Genomic DNA, 21,159 nt, shown 5'->3' with positions numbered 1-21,159 from the left:
AAATAGTTCTTTGATCTGGAAATTTTTAAAACCAAAGTGAATGAAAATGTAAAGATGACATATCAAAATCTGTGAGACACAGCTAAAGCGATACTAAGACGAAAATTTACAGCACTAAATGTTTACATTAGAAAAGAGGAAAATACTTAATCTAAGTTCCCACCTCAGGATACTAGTAAAGAACAAAATAAACCCAAAGCACAAAGAACGAATAAAATAATAGGGAAAGAAACTGAATGCAACTGGAGAAAGAAAAACCACAGAGAAAAGTGAATGAAATAAGAGTCCATTCTCGGGACTTCCCTGGTGGTGTAGTGGCTAAGATGCCAAGCTCCAAATGCAGGGGCCCAAGTTTGATCCCTAGGCGTGGAATCAGATGCCAAGTGCCACCACCAAGACCCAGTGCGCCCAGATAAAAAAGTATATTTTAAAAAAAGAACCCATTTCTTTAAAAAGATGCATAAAATAAAAAAAGTTTTTAGTAAGACTAACAAAAAAGAGACAAGACACAAAGTACCAATGTCAAGAATGAGACAACAGCTGTCACTACAGATCGTGATGATGAGAGGGTAACAGGCAGGAAGGCCAGGGGTCTCCAAACTGAGGAAATAGCCTGCAAGTGTCAGACATTCTTATTTCTCTTAAGCGGCAGGAGGGAACAAACTAGCGATATTTTTTCCTTCTCTATACAAATTTAAAAAGAGGTTTCTCTTAAAATACTGTGTTGCCATAATGACACCTGGTTTCACCTGAAGTTAACTATTCTCAAACCTGCTGCTGCTGCTGCTGCTGCTAAGTCGCTTCAGTCGTGTCCGACCCTGTGCGACCCCATAGACGGCAGCCCAACATGCTCCCCCGTCCCTGGGATTCTCCAGGCAAGAATCCTGGAGTGGGCTGCCATCTCCTTCTCCAATGCATGAAAGTGGAAAGTGAAAGTGAAGTCGCTCAGTCAGGTCCGACTTAGCGACCCCATGGACTGCAGCCTACCAGGCCCCTCCATCCATGGGATTTTCCAGGCAAGAGTACTAGAGTGGGGTGCCATTGCCTTCTCCGATTCTCAAACCTAGAGATAACCAACGCCTTTTTCTTATGGGAATGTTTGTCTTAAGCTATGCTAATGTACTATGCATTTACCCCAGACTCTGTCTTCAAGTTGGTTCCGCCTCTTGGCTCAGAACCTACTTGACAAACCAGCATGTTATACTCAAATATTGTTCCCCTAATCCATGTAAACGAAACTATTTGTATGGTGATCTGCCCTTCTTCAAGATTCAAGTTAATCATTTTATGGCCCACGATGAACCATTTGGTGCCAAGATTATCCCAAAATGCATCTTATGGGTGAGGGGCCTGGTGCCATGCTGAGTTTTAAGGCATTCCTTTAATTAACAGACTGCTAGTGACTATACAACATCCAGCTGAAGACTAGCAGGGGGGTACTCTTCTGCCCCCTTCTGATGCCTATGTCAGAAGCTTTCTCTATCTCCTTGATACTTTAATAAAACTTTATTACACAGAAGCTCTGAGTGATCAAGCCTCGTCTCTGGCCCCGGACTGAATTCTTCTCCTCCGGGGGCCAAGAACCCCGGCGTCTTTGCGTGATTCAACCTTTCAATGACATCAAAAGATAAGGGAATACTACAAACAACTATTGGAGAAGGAAACGGCACCCACTCCAGTATTCTAGCCTGGAAAATCCCATGGACAGAGGAGCCTGTCGGGCTACAGTCTGTGGGGTCACAAAGAGTCAGGCACGACTGACTGACTAACACTTGGCTAACACAAACAACCATACACACATAAAAGTCATAGCTTAAACAAAAGGGCCGTTCCTTCAAAAGCACAGACCAATGCCACTCACCCAGTACGGTTAAATAACAGAGCCCCATTAAGGGCAGTTTTTAAATTCTAATAGATGTTTCATCAGCAAATGTCTCCCAACATTTTAAGAATTAACACCAATTCTACACAATCTCCTCCAAAAAAATAATAAAAAATACTGTCCAATTCATTTTAAGAATCAGCATTATTCTGATACCAAAATCAGAAAGAGTACAAAAAAGAAAACTATAGAGTAATATCTCTCATAAATACAAAAGCCAAACTCTCCAACAAAATACTATCAAACAGAAATCAGCAATATATAAAGTAATTATACACAAGTTTATCCCAGGATGCAAGGCAGGTCAATACTTGAAAATCAATCAATGCAGACTACCACATCACAGGAGAAAAACCACATGATCCCATTAACTGAGGCAGAAACTTTGATAAAATTCAACACTTTAATATAAAAACTTAGGGGAAAAAAGAGATAAAGGGGAATTTCCTCAACTTGAAAGAACATCTTAAAAACAAGAGACTTACAATGAATATTATACTTAGTGGTGAAAGGCGGAGTGCTCCCTCCTCCCACCAGATGGGAAGAAGCACTGGAGGTGACTCCCAGCGGCACGAGGGAAGACGGGAAACCAAAGGCATACGTATCAGAAAGCAAAAACAAAACTGTTCATTTGCAGGGTACCTGATTCCTTATAGTAAATATTCAGTCCATCCTAAAGGAAATCAGTCCTATTCATCAGAAGGACTGATGCTGAAGCTGAAACTCCAATACTTTGGTCACCTGGTGTGAAGAACCGACTCACTAGAAAAGACCTTGATGCTGGGAAAGACTGAAGGCAGGAGGAGAAGCGGACGACAGAGGATGAGACGGATGGATGACATCACCTCCTCAGTGGACACGAGTGTGAGTGAACTCCGGGAGTCTGTGATGGACGGGGAGGCCTGGTGTGCTGCAATGGGGTCGCAAAGAGTTGGACACAACTGAGTGACTGAACTGAACTGAACTGAAGGAACACTAAGGGGAAATACAAACTAAAATTGCATAATTATTTTAAAATCTGGTGAAAAGGAAAACACCAAACATCAGAATCTATAGGACACAATTAAATTGGTAATCAGAGGAAAATTCACAACCCTAAATAACCATATAACAAAAACTAAAGACTAAAATACACTAAGCCTCCCACTGAAGAAGGTAGAAAAGAACGACAAAGTAAAACACAATGGCAGTAGGAGGAAAATAATGAGAATAAAATTAGAAAAAAATGATTAAAAACAATATTAATAGAACTCATAAAGATGCTGGTTCTGTTTATAAAAATCCACAAAACTTATAAACTACTATTTTAATCAAGAAAAAGGAGAAAATACAAAATATACAGGATAAAAAATGAGAAGGGGGAAAAAAAACACTGAACCAGAGGAAACTGTTTTAAAAACTTAAGCTACTTCTTTGTATCCATGTAAATACATTGGAAAACCTAAAATAAAAGGATCATTTCTAAGGAAATTATAATTTACTAAATTGATCTTAGGAGATAAAAAAAAGTTTAAATAGACCAATATCTATTCAGAGGCAGATAATTTAATCTATTAAATTATTTATATTTATTTAATTTAATTTAATTTAAATTTATATTTATTTAATCTATTAAATCTATTAAATAATTTAATCTAATTTAAATTATTTAAATTTAATGATTTAAATAAATTAAATTAATTTTATTTAAATATTTAATATTTAAATATTGGTTTAAATGATCTAATTTAATTTAAATTTATTTAATCCATTAAATCTATTAAATAATTTAATCTATTAAATTATCAAAGGACTGTCCAACAAAAAAAACCAAACCCAGATGACTTCACAAAGGAATTATACTAAATCTTTAAAGACCAAGTAATCCTAATGCTACTTAAACTATCCCAGAAACAAAATAGAATCAAACATTCTAATTGTTTTTACGGATCAATAATAGGTATATCCACAGAACATCTCCTCCAGTAACATTTCTCAATAGATCACCTCTTATTTTTATTGCTGCTGTGGTTTAGTGGCTAAGTTGTGTCCAACTCTTTTGTGACCCCATGAACTGTAGGCTGCCAGGCACTTCTGTCCATTATTGGGTTGGCCAAAAAGTAAAATCAATGGAAAAACTCAAATAAACTCTCTGGGCAACCCAATATAATACTCATACTTCAGGAGAATATATGTATCTCTCATTACAGTGTTGTTGAGGTTTTCTTGACTGATGTTTATGTAGGAAAAATGTATAAATCCCCAGAATGCAAAACATTTTCTTTTAATTGGGGGAAAACCTTCAGGCGTGATTCCAAAGTCAGCTGGTTAGCTATCAGAATCATGTGTGGATGTTTGGGAAAAGTGTGAGTTTCGCTGAAGGAGGTGTCCAGAGCTACTGCCTGTGAACAGCCATTTCAACTGTCACCATCAGGAAACAACGTATTAAGTGCTTCGTGTACTAATATGATAGTTTTTACTTTTCAGTGATTAACTGTGCTTGAGTTCTATTTTAAGAAATTGGTTGGGGATTTGAGTACAACCAATTATAACACATTACTGTTTTTATAGTACATTAAGTTTTTCCCACTTAAAATGGGAAATTGGACTCCCAAGACAACATTTGATTTTTAGGAATGGATTAGTGAGGTTAAGCAAGAAATAACTATATGGCATTAATACCAAAACCTTATGACACTTGAACATAATGTAGGAAAGTTACACATGTCAATACCAATCCAAAAATCTTCCATGAAGCATAATCAAAGAAAGCCCAACATCACATAAAAAATAATTATGATAACCTAATGTAGTTTTTTGTAAGATTGCAAAAGAAAGCTTTTTACTATAAATCTCCATATGTAAGCAGAAAATATATGATCTCTATGGATGCTGAAAAGGCCTTCAACAAAATTCAACATGTATTTCAGATAAAAGAATACTTACTGAAATAGAAATTAATAAAGTCTATAACATGACCTAGACCCAGACATCCAGGAATGTGAAGTCAAATAGGCCTTAGAAAGCATCACTACAAACAAAGCTAGTCGAGGTGATGGAATTCCAGTTGAGCTATTCCAAATCCTGAAAGATGATGCTGTGAAAGTGCTGCACTCAATATGCCAGCAAATTTGGAAAACTCAGCAGTGGCCACAGGACTGGAAAAGGTCAGTTTTCATTCCAATCCCAAAGAAAGGCAATGCCAAAGAATGCTCAAACTACTGCACAATTGTACTCATCTCACACACTACTAAAGTAATGCTCAAAATTCTCCAAGCCAGGCTTTAGCAATACATGAACCGTGAACTTCCTGATATTCAAGCTGGTTTTAGAAAAGGCAGAGAAACCAGAGATCAAATTGCCAACATCCGCTGGATCATGGAAAGCAAGAGAGTTCCAGAAAAACATCTATTTCTGCTTTACTGACTATGCCAAAGCCTTTGACTGTGTGGATCACAATCAACTGTGGAAAATTCTGGAAGAGATGGGAATACCAGACCACCTGATCTGCCTCTCGAGAAATGTGTATGCAGGTCAGGAAGCAACAGTTAGAACTGGACATGGAACAACAGACTGGTTCCAAATAGGAAAAGGAGTACATCAAGGCTGTATATTGTCACCCTGTTTATTTAACTTATATGCAGAGTACATCATGAGAAACGCTGGACTGGAAGAAACACAAGCTGGAATCAAGATTGCCGGGAGAAATATCAATAACCTCAGACATGCAGATGACACCACCCTTATGGCAGAAAATGAAGAGGAACTCAAAAGCCTCTTGATGAAAGTGAAAGAGGAGAGTGAAAAAGTGGGCTTAAAGCTCAACATTCAGAAAACGAAGATCATGGCATCCGGTCCCATCACTTCATGGGAAATAGATGGGGAAACAGTGGAAACAGTGTCAGACTTTATTTTTCTGGGCTCCAAAATCACTACAGATGGTGACTGCAGCCATGAAATTAAAAGATGTTTACTCCTTGGAAGGAAAGTGATGACCAACCTAGATAGCATATTAAAAAGCAGAGACATTACTTTGCCAACAAAGGTCCATCTACTCAAGGCTATGGTTTTTCCTGTGGTCATGTATGGATGTGAGAGTTAGACTGTGAAGAAGGCTGAGCGCCAAAGAATTGATGCCTTTGAACTGTGGTGTTGGAGAAGACTCTTGAGAGTCCCTTGGACTGCAAGGAGATCCAACCAGTCCATTCTGAAGGAGATCAGCCCTGGGATTTCTTTGGAAGGAATGATGCTAAAGCTGAAACTCCAGTACTTTGGCCACCTCATGCGAAGAATTGACTCATTGGAAAAGACTCTGATGCTGGGAGGGATTGGGGGCAAGAGGAGAAGGGGACGACAGAGGATAAAATGGTTGCATGGCATCACTGACTCGTTGGACATGAGTCTCAGTGACCTCCGGGAGTTGTTGATGGATAGGGAGGCCTGGCGTGCTGCGATTCATGGGTTCGCAAAAAGTCAGACACGACTGAGCGACTGATCTGATCTGATCTGATAACATGACTTTATACACATACACACACACACACCTCTCAAGCCCAAAACTATAATCTTACTTAGGTAGGTAGAAACAAGGTAAGGGGACCCACTAACTCCAATGTTAGTATATTTGCTGGTGCAACCAGGCAGCAAAAAAGAAAGAAAAAAGAAGGAAGGAAAACCTAAGATTTAGAAAGGAATAGTTAGAACTGTATTGCAAAGTTTTATATAATATACTTAGGGGGAAAACAGACAATCAGTGCTAAAACTAATGAACGATTTGAGGATTCAGGAAAGTAGTCGGACACAAAATTAACATATAGAAGCCAATAGCCTAACATTCTGCTTCTAGCAGAAGTAATAACAGGGACCAAGTTAACCCTCCCATGAGTAACAATCAAAAACACCAAATGTTAAGAAAATGAAAAGCCACAAACTGGGAAAAAATATTTGCAAATCACATATCTGATAAAAGTCTTATATTAAAATTATACAAAGAACTCTAAAAAGTCAACAATTAGAAAACAACCTAATTAAAATGTGGACAAAAAGTCTGTTTTCAGACCACAATGAAGTAAACTAGAAATTGATAACAAAGATAATTCTCAAAGTACACAAAAATTAAACAGCATACTTCTAGATAACATATGAGTCAAAGAAGAAGTTCCGAGGGAAACTGTAAGATATTTTAACTAAATGAAAACGAAAACACAATTTTAACAAAGTTTGTTGGATAGAAGGAATTTATAGCACTGAGCGCATACATTAGAAAATAAAAGCCCAAAATCAATCATTTAGCTTCCACCTTAGGAAACAAGAAAAAGAAGAGGAATTTCAATCCAGAGGAAGCAGAAGACAAGCAATAATGAGAATTAGAGCAGAAATCAATGAAATTGAAAGCAGCAGAGAATATTAATGAAACCAAAAGCTGGTTCCTTGAAAGGATTAATAACACTGATAAGCCTCTAGCTAGGCTAAGATAAAAGAGGGAAAACAAAAATTTCTAACATCGGAAATAAAAGAGGACACATCACTACTGATCCCATGGACATTAAAGGATAATAAACTAATACTCTGAACAACTCTATGCCCACAAATTTGATAAACTGTGAAATGAGCCAATTCCTTGGACGGATACAATCTGCCAAAACTCACACAAGAAAAAATAGATAATTTAAATATGCTTATAGCTATTAAAGTGAAAGATCGAATCAATAATTACCTTCTAAAACAGAAAACACCAGGCCCAGATAGGTTCACTGGTGAATTCTACAAAATACCTAAGAAAGAAATCATAGCCATTCCCTACAATCTCTTTCAGAAGATAGAAGCAAATCTGAACAAATTCTAGGAGGCCAGCATTTTACCCTAATACTAAAACCAGTCAAGACATCACAAGGAAACTATACACCACTATCTCTCATGAATATAGATTAAAAATTCTCAAACAAAATATTGGCAAATCAAATCCAAAAAAGTATAAAAAGAATTATATACCACAACCAAGTGGAATTAACCCCAATATGAGAGACTGGTCCAAGAATCAAAAATCAATTAATATAATCCATCATATCAACAAACCAAAAAAGAAAAATCATTTGCTCATATCAACAGGTACAAAGAAAAAAAAAAGGCATTTGACAAATCCAATACCTATTCATCATAAAAACTCTCAGTAAATTGGAATAGGGGGAATTTCCTCAACTTTATAAAGAACATGTACCAAAAACCCTATAGCTAGCATCATACTTAATAGTGAGAAACTCAAAGCTGTCTTTAAAAGATCACATACAAGGAAAAGATGTCGCCCTCTCTCCAATCCTTTTCAACACCATACTGGAAGTCCTCACTAAAGCAACAAGGGGGAAAAGGAAAAAAAGAGAAATAAAAAGTTTACAGATTGGTAAGTAAGACTAAAAAAAAGAAAAAAAAAAACCTGTATTTGTTAGCAGATGACTTGATCATCTATTTAGAAAATCTGAAAGAATCAAAAAAAAAAATTCCTACAAGGTTTCAGGATACAAGCTGAACATACAAAAGTCAATTGTTTTCCTACATACCAACAATGAACAAGTGAAATTTAAAATTACAAACACAACACTATGCACATTAACATCCCCTCAAATGAAATACTTAAGTATAAATCCAACAAAGTATGTGCAAGTTTTCCCCTATAAGGAAAACTATAAACTCCAATGAATTAAATAAAAGAGTTAAATAAATGGAGAGGCATTCCTTGTTCATGGATGGAAGGATTCAACATTGTCAAGTTGCCAGTTCTTTCCAACTTGATCTATAGATTCAAGGCAATCTCAATAAAAATCCCAACAAGTTGTTTCATGGGTATCAGCAAAGTGATTCTAGAGTTTTATAAGGTGATGTAAAAGACTCAGAATAGCCAACAGTGTAATTTCAAAGAAGACCAAAGTTAGAGGATCAGCATTACCCAACTTCTGGAGCGGGCTGCCATTTCCTTCCCCAGGGGATCTTCCCAACCCAGGGATCAAACCTGGGTCTCCTGCACTGCAGACAGACGCTTTACCGTCTGAGCCACTAGGGAAGCCCGAGACTTACTACACAGCTATGGTAATCAAAACAGTGTGGTCCTCGTGAAAGAATGAGCAAACGGATCAACAGAACAGAAAAGAGAGTCCAGAAACAGGTTCCCACAAATCACAGTCAGTGCAGTGGGGCAAAGTCTTTTCAGTAAATGGTGCTGGAGCAACTGGACATCCAACGCAAGATAAAAAAGAGAATCTAGAGAGATTTTCCCACCCCTCACAAAAATTAACCCAAAATGCCTCACAGGCCTAAACACGAAATGCAAAATCATAACACTCCTGTTGCTGTCCAGTCACTAAATCCTGTCTGACTCTGCAACCCCATGAACTGCAGCATGCCAGAATTCCCTGTGCTTAGTCACTCAGTCATGTCCAGCTCTTTGCAATCCATGGACTGTAGCCCACCAGGTTCCTCTGTCCACGGTGATTCTCCAGGCAAGATTACTGAAAGGGTTGCCATTCCCTTCTCCAGGGGATCTTCCCAACCCAGGGATCAAACCCAGTTCTCCCACACCGCAGGCAGATTCTTTACCGTCTGAGCCACCAGGGAAGCCCAAGAATACTAGAGTGGGTAGCTCATCCCTTCTCCAGGTGAGCTTCCCAACCCAAGAATCAAACTGGGGTCTCCTACATTGCAGGCAGATTCTTTACCAGTTGAGCTACCAGGGAAAGATTGAGGGCAAGAGGAGAAGGGGGCAACAGAGGATGACATGATTGGATGGCATCACTGACTCAGTAGACATGAGTTTCAGCAAACTCCAGGAGATAGTGAAGGACAGACTTCCCATGGACTGCAGACTTCACTATCTCCTGGAGTCAGTGATGCCATCCAATCATCTCATCCTCTGTTGCCCCTTTGTCCTCTTGCCCTCGGTCCTTCCTAGCACCAGGATATTTTCCAATAACATTCCTACTGCTGCTGCTGCTAAGTTGCTTCAGTCATGTCCAACTCTGTGCGACCCCATAGACGGCAGCCCACCAGGCTACCCCATCCCTGGGATTCTCCAGGCGAGAACACTGGAGTGGGTTGCCATTTCCTTCTCCAATGCATGAAAGTGAAAAGTGAAAGTCAAGTCGCTCAGTTGTGTCCAACTCTTCGCAACCCCATGGACTGCAGCCTACCAGGTTGCTCCATCCGTGGGATTTGCCAGGCAAGAGTACTGGAGTGGGGTGCTACTGCCTTCTCCGAATAACATTCCTAGGAGATAATTAACAACTTCTGCTCTATAAAAGACACCAACAGAATGAGAAGACAAGCAACAAATTGAGAGAAAATGTTTGCAAAAGACACATCAGATAAAAGACTGTTATTCAAAATACATAACTAAAACTCAACAATAAAAATAACTACCTGAATAAAATATGGGCAAAAGACCTTAACAGACATCTCACAAAAGAAGATATACAGAGGGTGGATAAGCACATGAAGATGTCCCACAGCAAATGATATCAAGGAAATGAAAATCAACACAATCTGATACCACTGCACACCAGTTAGAATGGCCAAATTCTGGAACACTAGAAATACCAAATGCTGTCAAAATGTGGAGCAACAGAAATTCTCATTCACTGCTGGTGGGAATGCAAAATGGTACAGCCAGTTTTGTGGTTTCTTCAAAACTAAATATTTTTTTGCCATGTGAACCAACCATCGTTCTCTTTAGTACTTACCCAAAGGAGCTGAAAATTTATGTCCACACAAAAATGTGCACACAAATGTTTATAGCAGCTTTATTCATATTGCCAAAATTTGGAGGCAGCCAAGATGTTCTCAAGTAGTTGAATGGATAAACTAAGGTGCATCCAGATAATGGAATGTTGAAATGAAGTGAAAGTCGCTCAGTCATGTCTGACTCTTTGCGACCCCATGGGCTATACAGTCCATGGGATTCTCCAGGCCAGAATACTGGAGTGGGAAGCCGTTCCCTTCTCCAGGGGATCTTCCCAACCCAGGGTTGAACCCAGGTCTCCCGCATTGCAGGCGGATTCTTCACCAGCTGAGCCACCAGGGAAGCCCTGGATAATAACATTATGGAATGTTCTTCAGCACTGAAAAAAAAAATGAGCTATCAAGCCATGAAAAGACACAGAGAAACCTTAAATTGCATGTTGGTAAGGGAAAGAGGTCAATCTGAAGAGGCTACATACTGTATGATTCCAACTACATGGCATTCTGGAAAAGGCGAAACAACGCGGACCATGGAGAGGTCAGTGGTGGGAGTCACGGACGGACAGGCAGAGCACAGAGAGTTTTCAGGGTACTGAAAATATTCTGTACGTGTGGCCATACAGTGATGGATGTATCTTATTATACATTTGTCCAAACACACAGAACGTACAATACCAAGAGTGAACTCTAACGTAACCTATAGACTTTGAGTGATTATGATGTGCCAATGTAGGTTCATCTTTGGTTAAAAAAAGAAAGCGCCATTCTGATGAGTAATAGGGAGGCTACTGCATGTGTGGGGGCAGAGAGTATATGGAAATCTTGGTACCTTCCTCCCAATTTTGTTCTGAAACTTAAACTGCTCTTTAAAAAATTAAGTCTCTACAATTTTTTTCAAATAAAATATTTAAAAGTGAGCAAAAGATTAATAGGCACCTAACCAAAGAAGATATACAGATATTAAATCAGCATATTAAAAGAAGCTCAACATCATGTGTTATTAAGGAATTATAAGCTAATAAATGAGATATCATTACACACTTACTAGAATGGAGAAAATTCAAAACATGGGCAGTACCAACTGTTGGAGAGGCATGTGAAGCACTAGGAATTCTCATTTATTGCTGGTGGGAATGTAAAGCGATACAGCCAATTTGTTAGATCAGGTTCTTAAAAAAGATAAATGCAGTTTCACCATATAGTCCAAAAATCACACTCTTAGATATTTACCCAAATGAGCTGGAAATGTATGCGCACACAAAAACCTGAACATGAATGCTTATTCATGAACATGAATGCTTTATTCATAATTGCCAAAATTTTCCAAACAACCAAGGTGTCCTTCAACAGATGGATGGATAAATAAACTGTGGTCCACCCCAACAACCAAATAGTATTCAGCACAAAAAAGAAATGAGCTATAAAGTCATGAAAAGACACGGAGGAACCTTAAACGAACATGGGTAAGTGAAAGGAGCCAATTTGAAGAGGCTGCATACTATGCAAATCCAACCGTATGGCATTGTGGAAAAGGCAAATGACAGACGCAGTAAAAGGGCCAGCGGCTGCCGGGTCAGGGGGAGGGGCCACATCTAGGTTTCTGTCGGCAAAAGCCAGGTGGGACCCTCAAGCTGATCCAGAAAGAAGCATACCCAGGGGCTCATTTTGGAGTCAGGGAAAACACACACACTACCGCTGTGGGAGGTAAAACAGCACAAGGGACCAGGGAAAGCTTCCTTCCAAGGAAGCAGTGAGGAAGGGAAGGCTCAGCAGCCAGAGCTCCAACTGCACCGTCACACCCGGCCCCAGGTGAGAGCACCGCAGGTGAGAGCACGTGTGTGCTCGCATCTGTGTGTGGACAGGTCTGCACACACGCAGGCGGGTGGCAGCATCTAGGTCTGCCTGAGACTATATCTCCATCTGGAATTCACGTCAGCTCTGCCCCTGGGAATGCTTTCTCTGTCCTTGGTGCTCACGAAACACCGGTGCCCTTGCGCATAGTGTGAGGGGCTAGTCTGAAACCAGGAGGTTGACGTTTTTATTATCCTGTGCCCTCAGTGCCTGAACACGGTCAGCTGTGCAACCACCGTTCCTTCAGGACCGCAAGCAAAGGCCTGGGAGGAACCGCAGAGCAGGGACCAGGCAGCATGGAAGACCACCACCCTGAGACCCTCGTCCTCTCCCCTACTAACCCCCAACCTCAGGCTGGTCTGTGGCCATAGTTCCTGGCAGCACTGGTACGACTGTGAAGAGCTGTAACCATGTTGTGGTCTGTCTTCCTGACGAGACTCTGGGCCCCAGGAGGACAGCCAGTCACGCTCCCTCCTGCTGGGCCTCTGCACTAACACCATGCCTGGCACTTACCTGGGAACTTGCAAATATTTTGGAAGCGAGGAGACTAAGGCTTAAGTGACCTGTAACAGTGACAGTGCTCCTCTGGGCCCTGGAAAGCAAAGGGGCGTGGAGGCACAGATGCCGGCAGCACAGACTCTCCAGCTGAGAGAGACCCAGAGGCAAGCTCTGTCCCCAGGTGGCCGCTGCGGAGCAGGAGGGGAAGAAGGAGCACAAAGTGGGCCCACACAAGGGGGGCCCTGCCCAGCTGCTGAGGGGAGATACTCACTGGGAACAACCGTGGTCTCCCCGGGAGGCCCGGTCAGCGTCACTGGGATACGCACAGCGGTGCTCAGATCTGAGGGCTGACTGCCCATGCGAGTCACATTCCGCTGATTGTCTGCATCCTCTGGCTGCTCTTCCACCTTCTCTAGACAAGTGCTGGGCAGGGCATGCACAGGGCCCACACCAATGACCACACTGGCCTCCAGGTCACAGTGCGACTCCCTGCAACCAATAATGCACATCAGAGTGATGTAGCCCCAAACTCCTATTCTACTTGCAAAACCCAGCTTCTTAAACCCCTATCCTGATCAAATAAATCCCTGACCACCTCCTCTGTTTTGACTTTTATCATCCTATACATTCTGTGTTTTGGGATCTGAAAGGTAGGGTTGCAGCTGACTCACCTGTTTTTCCCTGGCAAAAGGCCAGGCATGGCTGACATCACATTATGTGTATGTAACAGAACTGTTGGCAGAATAAAGAAGCCTGGAAGAGGATGTTACCCTAAGCCTACCTATCTGGGGCCCCACCAGGGCCAAGCACAGAGCTCTGCAAAGACATTGCCTAGGTGGGGCTGATCCTGAGCTGCAGCCTCTGACTATGAGAGTTCCGGGTGGTCTGTGACCTGTTGGCAAGTGTAGAGATGGCTGGTCTCAGCCTAGCAGCCCCTGTTACCCCCAGGCTCTCATAGTCACCCTGGGAATCCTGTCCCAGCGCGGGACCAGGCTGGCTGGCCTGGGGAGGGAACAGGGCAGGGTCCTTTCTGTCAGAGGCACACAGCCCAGCCCCCTTCCGTTACACCCTTAGCCTGGAGGCCTCCTCAGGTTCCCCCAGGCTCTCCTGACCCTCCTTCCGTCACAGTGCTCCCCATTTTTCTCTTCTCTCTGGGTCACCTTGTTCTTTCCAAGTCTTCCTGATCCCAACCAGTCCCAACGATTTTGCCCTAAGCCTCCCTTGCACCTGGGCACCTTAGACTACTAGGCTACATTTCCCTGAGCCAAGCTCCCCAGCACGCGGTGAAAGGCCTTCTCGCACAGCACCAACAAGGCGGACCGTCCCCGCCCGGGGCCGCGCCCCCGCCCCGCGCCGACTCACCTGGGCTGGTGGTTTCGGGGCTCCTTGTCCCTGTCCTCCGCCTCGGCCTCCTTCTCCGCCTCCTCGTGTGCGGGCGGCGCCTTGTGTCGCGCTCGGTGCCGCCGGGAGGGCTCCTCGCCGCTCTCGGCCTCCCGGGGCCCGGCCCGGGAGCCGCCGCGGTGCCGCGCTCGCCGCTCGCCCTTGCTCCCGGGCGCGCCCTCCCTGCTCGGCTCCGGCGCGTGCCGGTGCGCGCGGTGGCGCCGGGGCTCGCGCTCCGCGGCCTCCTCCGGGGAGCCCCGCCGGTGGTGGCGCCGGCCGCCGTCCGGGCCCAGCCCGCGGCCTCGCTCGCTCCTGGCCTCGCGGGGGCCTGCGGCCTCCTTGCTGCGGCTGCGGCGCGGTCGCGCCCGCTCCTCCCGGGCCCCCGGCTCCCCGCCCTCCGCCTTCGGGGCGTCCGCCCTGTCTGGCTCCCCCGCCGGGGCTGCGGCCTTGTCCCTGTCCCTGTCGCGGTGCCGGTGGTGCCTGCGCGGCGGGTCGGCACCCTCGCCGGCCTCCCCGCCCTCGGGCCGGGCCTTGCCCCCCGCAGGCCCCCGCGCGCCATCCCGGCCTGGCTCCACCACAAGCGGCCGGTCCAGGTGCGTCTTCATGTCGGGCCGCAGGTGGCGGGAAGTGGCGAAGCGCAGGCGCTCCTCGGGGTCCATCTCGCTATACAGCGCTTCACAGCTGGCCCGCAGGTTCTGCAGCCGCAGCTGGCTGGCCCGCTGCTCCCACACCGAGCGCGCCTTGGCCGAGTTCTGCTGCCTGCTGTGGGGAGACCGCCCCTGTGAGCCCCCTGCGCTGCGTCCCACCTCTCTGCTCCGCAGGGGAAGCCACTGATGGACACAGAGCGATGGACGGATGGCAGAGGACGCAGGGACGCAGGGCGAGAGGAGGGAAGAAGGCGGCAGGAGTCCTGGCCAGCCCAGCAGAGTGGATGGGCTGAGTCGGTGGCAGATACCCGGGCTAACAGACCTCGTCCCTATGCCCCTTGTGGCGGAGCCCACAGACTGAGAGAGCCTCACCTGAGGTGGGGGCCCCAGGCCGGAGGGCACGAGGGCTGCAGGGCAGTGGGAATGGCAGGCACTAGCATGAGGTGGCAGACGGGCTTCTCGGGCAGGGGGGCCACCTGCCAGGAAGGCCAAAATGGGGCAAGGAGGGGGGCAGCGTCCAAATGGAGTGGGACTGGGTGGGGGCTGCCTAAGGAGGGGCTTCTCCGTCTCTCCCTCCAGGAGGAGAGTCACTGGCCAGAAGCACACAGAGGGTGTTTGAGAGGGAACTCAAGAAGAGGCGGGTCATCAGGAGCAGAGGGGAGGGCGGCCCAGGGAGTGAGGGGCCCTGGGACAGCTGGCCCTCAGGAGTCGGGCAAGCACTCTCCCTGAGCTGGTCAGACCCATTTGGGCAGCTGCCACTCAGCTCAATGACCATTTGCTGAATGCCCAGCAACCCAGCATCAGGTCTGGGGCTGGACACCCCCTCTTGTGGTCACCAGTACCCCCTCTCTCCTGGCTCCACAGAGGCTGAGAGCTCTCCGGCACCAGGAATGGCCTGTGGCCCAGGCTCAGCCCTCATGGCACAGGCTCCTGAAGGCCCTGATGGCCATCCGCCAAGCTCACCCACATGGTCACGGGGGGTCCACAGCCCAGGGTGCATGGAAGCCCTTTGCATTCTGCAATTTTCACTAGACAAGACCCCAGAGTTGGTGACCCCAACACCACCTTGGCCAAGTGGAAAATGCCTCAGAGGGCCAGTCTTGCCTTCCCCTCTAGAGGTTCCTAGAACCCCCTGGGCAGCAGGGGCAGCACAGGACAAGGATGGCCGTGGCATCTGGATCAGGTGGCATCTGGCCACCTCCCCAGCCCTCACGCCCTCCTCTTGTCCCCACGGCACACTGCGCACAGAGCTGTGACCCACAGGGTCCACAGCAAGGCACTGACGGAGCCAGGACCGGACGCATGCAAGGACAAGAGGGAAAGAGTGTCTAAAGGAGACGTGAGGCCTTGGCCAGACCCCAGCTGCGCTGACAGCACAGCCGAGAGCCACAACCCAAGGGCCCTGAGGGCCGGGCTGGACAGGCCCCACCCCCGGCTCTGGGCTGCGGCCACGGAGCACCACACTAGTCCTGCCCTTTGTAGGGTTAGTCCAGGTTCAGGGTGGGGAGCCATTTCCAGGAGAGCACCTCGGAAGTATGAGAGCAGCAGAGCCTGATGTCTGTCCCTGGGGGCCCAGCCGGAGGGCAGGCAGGAGACACACAGGGACAACTGCCGGCCTCTCCGGCCATCTGCCGACCCACACCTTTAGCTGACCCCCCAAGCCCTGACCTGCTGCCCCGTTCCCGAGGTCACCTCGCAACAGACCCACCTTATCTTTCTTTGCCTTCAACCCAGAGCCCCAGGGGACCTCCCCATCCCCAGCTGGCATCAAAACAAAGGGTCCGACTCTGAACAAGACTGAACCTTGTACAGTGGACAACAGCCACCAGGGGGAGTTCCCCGGGTGCAGGAGGCCACGAGAGCTGACAGCCAGCCACTGGTCAGCCTCCTTATCAGCCCAGCAGCCGGAGATGGACCTGGACTCTGAGCCATATGGGCAGCAGGTGGCGGCCTGCTCAGATGCAGCCATGAGCCCCGGGGCCTGTGCCGTCTGCCAGAACACAAACAGGCAGGCAGTGAAGATGATGGGGACACGTGGTGGCTCAGGAGGAACGGCTCTGCCCTCACCCTTACCCTCAGACACAGCTCCGTCCCACCGAGGAACCAGCTCAAGTCCACGAAGAGGCGGGTTGCCTGCTGGACTAGAGAGTGCATCCAGGCTCCCTGCATAACTTCCCAGCCCCACTCCCACTGGACTGCTGCCACGCTGGGCCTCCGCCCCCTAGGACTATCTGTGCCCACCCAGCATGTAGCATGGCTGCCTCTCTGGACGTGTCTCTGGGTCTGAGCCTTGCTGAGGTGCACCCGCCTGTGGGCCTCTCTGTGCCTGCTCTGCCCGACGCATGGCGCACTGTGACCAGTGCTCGCCTCCCCCCCATGCCTCTCCACCAAGTTCCCAAGCAGCTCAGGATGTGCAAGAGACCCCCAGTGCAGAGTGGCAGGCGGCTCAGACCCAGGCAAAGGCCTCCCTGAAGGAGGCCCAGGGAGGAGCCGCCCCACCACGTTCCAGCCCGGCTTGCCTGCAGAGCTGAGTTCGGCCACGTGCTGACAGGACTCAGAAGGAGCCTCTGTGGCATGGCTCTGCTTTGGGGTCTCTGCGCTGAGAAAGCTGTCACCCCTCAGTCACCCCTAGTGTGACAAGCAGAAGCAGCCCAGGTGCAACACTGTGGGTACCTGCGATGCATCGCGTTTTCTGCCAGCCTGGAGTCAATCATTTGGGGCCCAGACTCTTATCCTGTGGGCATTGGGGGCCGAACAGCAGCAGCTCTGCATTCTTGTGGCCGCACCAGCCCAGCCCTGTGCTGCCCAGCAACAGGGGGTGGGGCTCAGGGACCGCGGGAGCGCCAGTCAGCACCAGGGCACAGGGAGGGCACCCGGCCATCCCCAGGGACTTCTCACCTGCAGGAAGAAGCCCCTGGGGACAGTCAGACGGGTGTCACCCCCCAGCAGGGCCACCTCAGTGCTCCTGTGGCCCCACCTCAGGCTCTCCCTGTCTCTGCAGCCTTGCAAACAGGCAGCAGCTCTGCTCTCGCTAGAACTTCCTAAGGATCACAGAGACGTCCTCTCCCAGGTAAGGCAGGCTGGAGCAGGAGGGCCCCACATATGCCCTGAGCCCCTGAGGACCCTCTACTTCTACTTCACAGGAGCTGCAAGGAGACAGCCAACGGCTCCCCATGGTGGTCACCTCAGGAAAAGCAGACCTGCTCATGATGCCAGAGTGACCGCACAGGGACAGACAGCAGAGAGGACGACCAGGAGAGGAGGAGGGGCTGAGCTCAGAGAGCCTGATCCCGGGAGCAGGCTGAGCAGGATGTGAGGGCGCCAGGAAGTGAGCCTGTGTCCCCAGAGGGGCGCGGGAGGTGGTCCTGGAGCTGCCCCCTGAAGCGAATGACTTGAAGTGGGAAAGCAGAGTTAGGGGCAAAGGTGCTGGTGTGTAGTTATCATGAAGCCACAGATGGAAATCGTAGCAGAGAGACTCACGGTGAGTTTACGCTGGAGACAGATGAGCTGCGAGATACAGTACCTCGAGTTTGCTTTACAAAACTGCACATGCAAAAAACAAAACAGAACAAAGTGAGAACACCAGAGAGCGCTCCAAGAGGGCCAGAGCACGCGCCAGCCGCACTGGTCAGGACAGAGGCTCGGCGTGCATCCAGGCCGGAGGCCAGGGACGCTTCGTCAGAACGACACCGGCCGGGACCTCGGGGTAAAGGAGAAGTTGAGAGAGCACGCACGTCCAGCACAGCAGCAACCACCACGGCTGGAGGGCAGGAAGGCTACCTTGAGCCGACCAACCCAGCTCTGTGCCCACTGCCCCTGGAAGGGCAGCGGGGCCGGAAAGAGCAGGCACCTCCCACCCTGCAATTCTCAACAGCCCTCCTCTGTCGGACCTGGTGCCTCCATCCCCCAGTTAGTGCTGGGGACCACTAACCCCTTCAAGACGGAGCAGAGATGGCTGACACAGGGGCCTTACCTGCTCGCGGCCTTGCCTGGGCCCTGCTTCCCGACCACTGTGCTTGGCCCCCAGCCAAGGCTGCCCAGGCTCTGAGTCACTGCCTCCCACTCACCACCACCCTTCCCAGGGGCAAACAGGTTCCATCAACAGCCCATCTTCCCTTGAGTGTCTTTCTAGAAGCTTTTCCAAAATCAATAGAGAGAAACCAGAGATCTCTTTACAGTCATTTCCCTTCAAGGTAGCTTCCCCAGGGGAGGACCAGGTGGGTATCCAACTCTGCCTTCTCAAGGCTGAGTCGACAAACATGTGAGAAGCTCAAAACTACTCACGGGCCTGCTGACCCTGCATGCAGAGAGGCACGTGTGTCCAAGAGAGTGAGCAAAGCAGTGTGCATGACCCCGTGTGTGAACTTGTGAGTGTGTGTGAGTGTGACTGAGACTGTGAACATCAAGAGTGGCTGTGAGTGTGAACGCGTGTGCAGGAGGGGCCATGGGCACCAGCGCTCCTGAGGCTGATGCAGCCGAGAACTCGGATGACCACATCGGCCTGAGTGTCCCCCCTCCAGGGAGCCTGAGAGGACTGTCCCCTGCAGCCACACACTGGGGTCCCCACGGAGGCTCGAGTGACTCGGACACCCCACTCAGGCGGGGCCAGCACAGAGTCTCGGGCAAGGTCCACAGAGCCCTTCAAACATCAGAGACCCTAAAACTGCCCCGAGCATCCGAGGCCCACAGAGCACATCTCAGCAGGCCCCGTCTCACAGGCCACACAGCACAGCTTGGGGAGCAGATTTGGCGGGGGACACCCTGTCCCCCAACCTCAGCAGCTCAGACAGAGAAGTGACCGTGAGAGGCTGGTGCTGCCAGTGGAGCAGGGAGCCAGGCAGATGGACAGACGGACGTGGGAGCAGCCGTCTCAGGGAGGCCCCGCCCTCAGATGCCTCAGCTGACGGAGAAAAATGAACAGCCACGCACAGCGGCCTCACCCCACCCCCATGCCTGAGGCCAGACCTCCTCCAGGAAATGGGACCTCGGGGGGTCACATCAGAGCCCCTGTACGTGCATCAGAGGTGGGCTGAGGACCCAAAGCTGCATCCTGGGTGGGCCTGCAGAACCCACAGGAGGACCCAGGGGCCAGCACCTGGACACACCCCAGGTTGGCCACAGCATGGACAGATCAGCACCGAGCTCAGGGCCTGCTGTGAGGGGAGCACCAAGTGTCCCCCAGGCCCTGGGGACATAGGTCCACAGCCTGGTTCCTGCACAGCAGCGTCCTGAACAGGGTGGGGACGGAGAAACAGAAAGAGCATCCAGCCCTCCCTTTCTGGTGTCTGGACAAGCTCCCTGTGGCTGTGCCGGGGGCCCCTCCTCTCTGGGGTCTCTGCCCAGGTCGGGGTGGATGCCCTGCCACACATTCCCAAGGAGCGGGCAGCCCTGGCCAGCAGCAGAGACATAGGACATCACACTCCCCCCAGAACAGCATGAAGGCAAACAGTACACAGAATCCACACAAGGCCCTCGTGAACAGACTGGTCAGCCGCCACCACATCCTCCACGCAGACTGCCAGCAGCTTACACAGTTTGGGAGAAGAGGCTGTGACAGGAAGTCACCAGGGTCACTGTAAGCCCAGGACCAAGCAGACAGAGCAGGTGCACTGGCCAGACAACAAGACTCCAGGATAACTGGGCTCCAGGGCCCCAGCAGCTGGCGGAGTGGTGGCAGCCGTGTCCTGCCTGGCTCTCTGCAGGCCCCTGCCCCGCCTTCACTCAGGGCCTGGGACCTCCCTTTGCTTCTTCTCCCACACAGGCCACCACCTCTGGTCACCTTAGAGACAGGACCTCTGCAAATGCCCTCCTAGAAAACAGGCCATGGCCCTGTGACTTCCAGGTGAGACCGAGCTGCTAAGACGACCCCACCCGTGCATGTGCACACTTCCTCAGACTCATCCCCCCAGAGCACTCAGCGCTGCCGCCTGCATCACCGCGGAAGGGCCTGAGGCTACCCCTGGCACTCTGACCTCAGTCAGCACAGCAGAGGGGCGCAGCTGCAGAGCGAGGGCCCATGGGTCAGCCCCGGAGCCGGAGGGGCCGGCGGGTGGTGAGCGTGGGGCTGGAGGCAAGACTGGTGGCTCCAGGTGGACTCAGTCTGGCCCCAACCCTCGTGTGCTTTCCTGCGGTCACCCAATGACCAGACACGGGACCAGACTTTCCCACCTTCTTGCCGGGGGCCGACCTCCCGCAGCC

At 48.9% G+C, this 21,159-nt stretch overlaps 1 protein-coding gene across 10 annotated transcripts in view; it reads right to left on the bottom strand.

The window, feature by feature from the left end:
• Positions 1-21,159, bottom strand: part of CACNA1B (calcium voltage-gated channel subunit alpha1 B) — a 212,391-nt gene that overhangs the window by 72,582 nt on the left and 118,650 nt on the right. For 5 of the 10 annotated variants that reach the window (XM_027557028.1, XM_027557030.1, XM_027557031.1 and 2 more), the window contains exons 19-21: positions 18,442-18,504; positions 14,297-15,076; positions 13,206-13,423 (exon numbers count right to left, since the gene is read on the bottom strand). In XM_027557028.1, coding sequence (XP_027412829.1) covers positions 13,206-13,423; positions 14,297-15,076; positions 18,442-18,504 — 1,061 coding nt within the window. The remainder of the gene's footprint in view (positions 1-13,205; positions 13,424-14,296; positions 15,077-18,441; positions 18,505-21,159) is intronic. The other 5 variants (XM_027557034.1, XM_027557036.1, XM_027557037.1 and 2 more) reach the window with 2 other exon arrangements.

Source organism: Bos indicus x Bos taurus, chromosome 11 (genome assembly GCF_003369695.1).
Source record: "Bos indicus x Bos taurus breed Angus x Brahman F1 hybrid chromosome 11, Bos_hybrid_MaternalHap_v2.0, whole genome shotgun sequence".
Lineage (NCBI taxonomy): Eukaryota > Metazoa > Chordata > Mammalia > Artiodactyla > Bovidae > Bos > Bos indicus x Bos taurus.
Note: the sequence above shows the minus strand (reverse complement) of the source record. Positions and strands in the feature narration are given on the sequence as shown.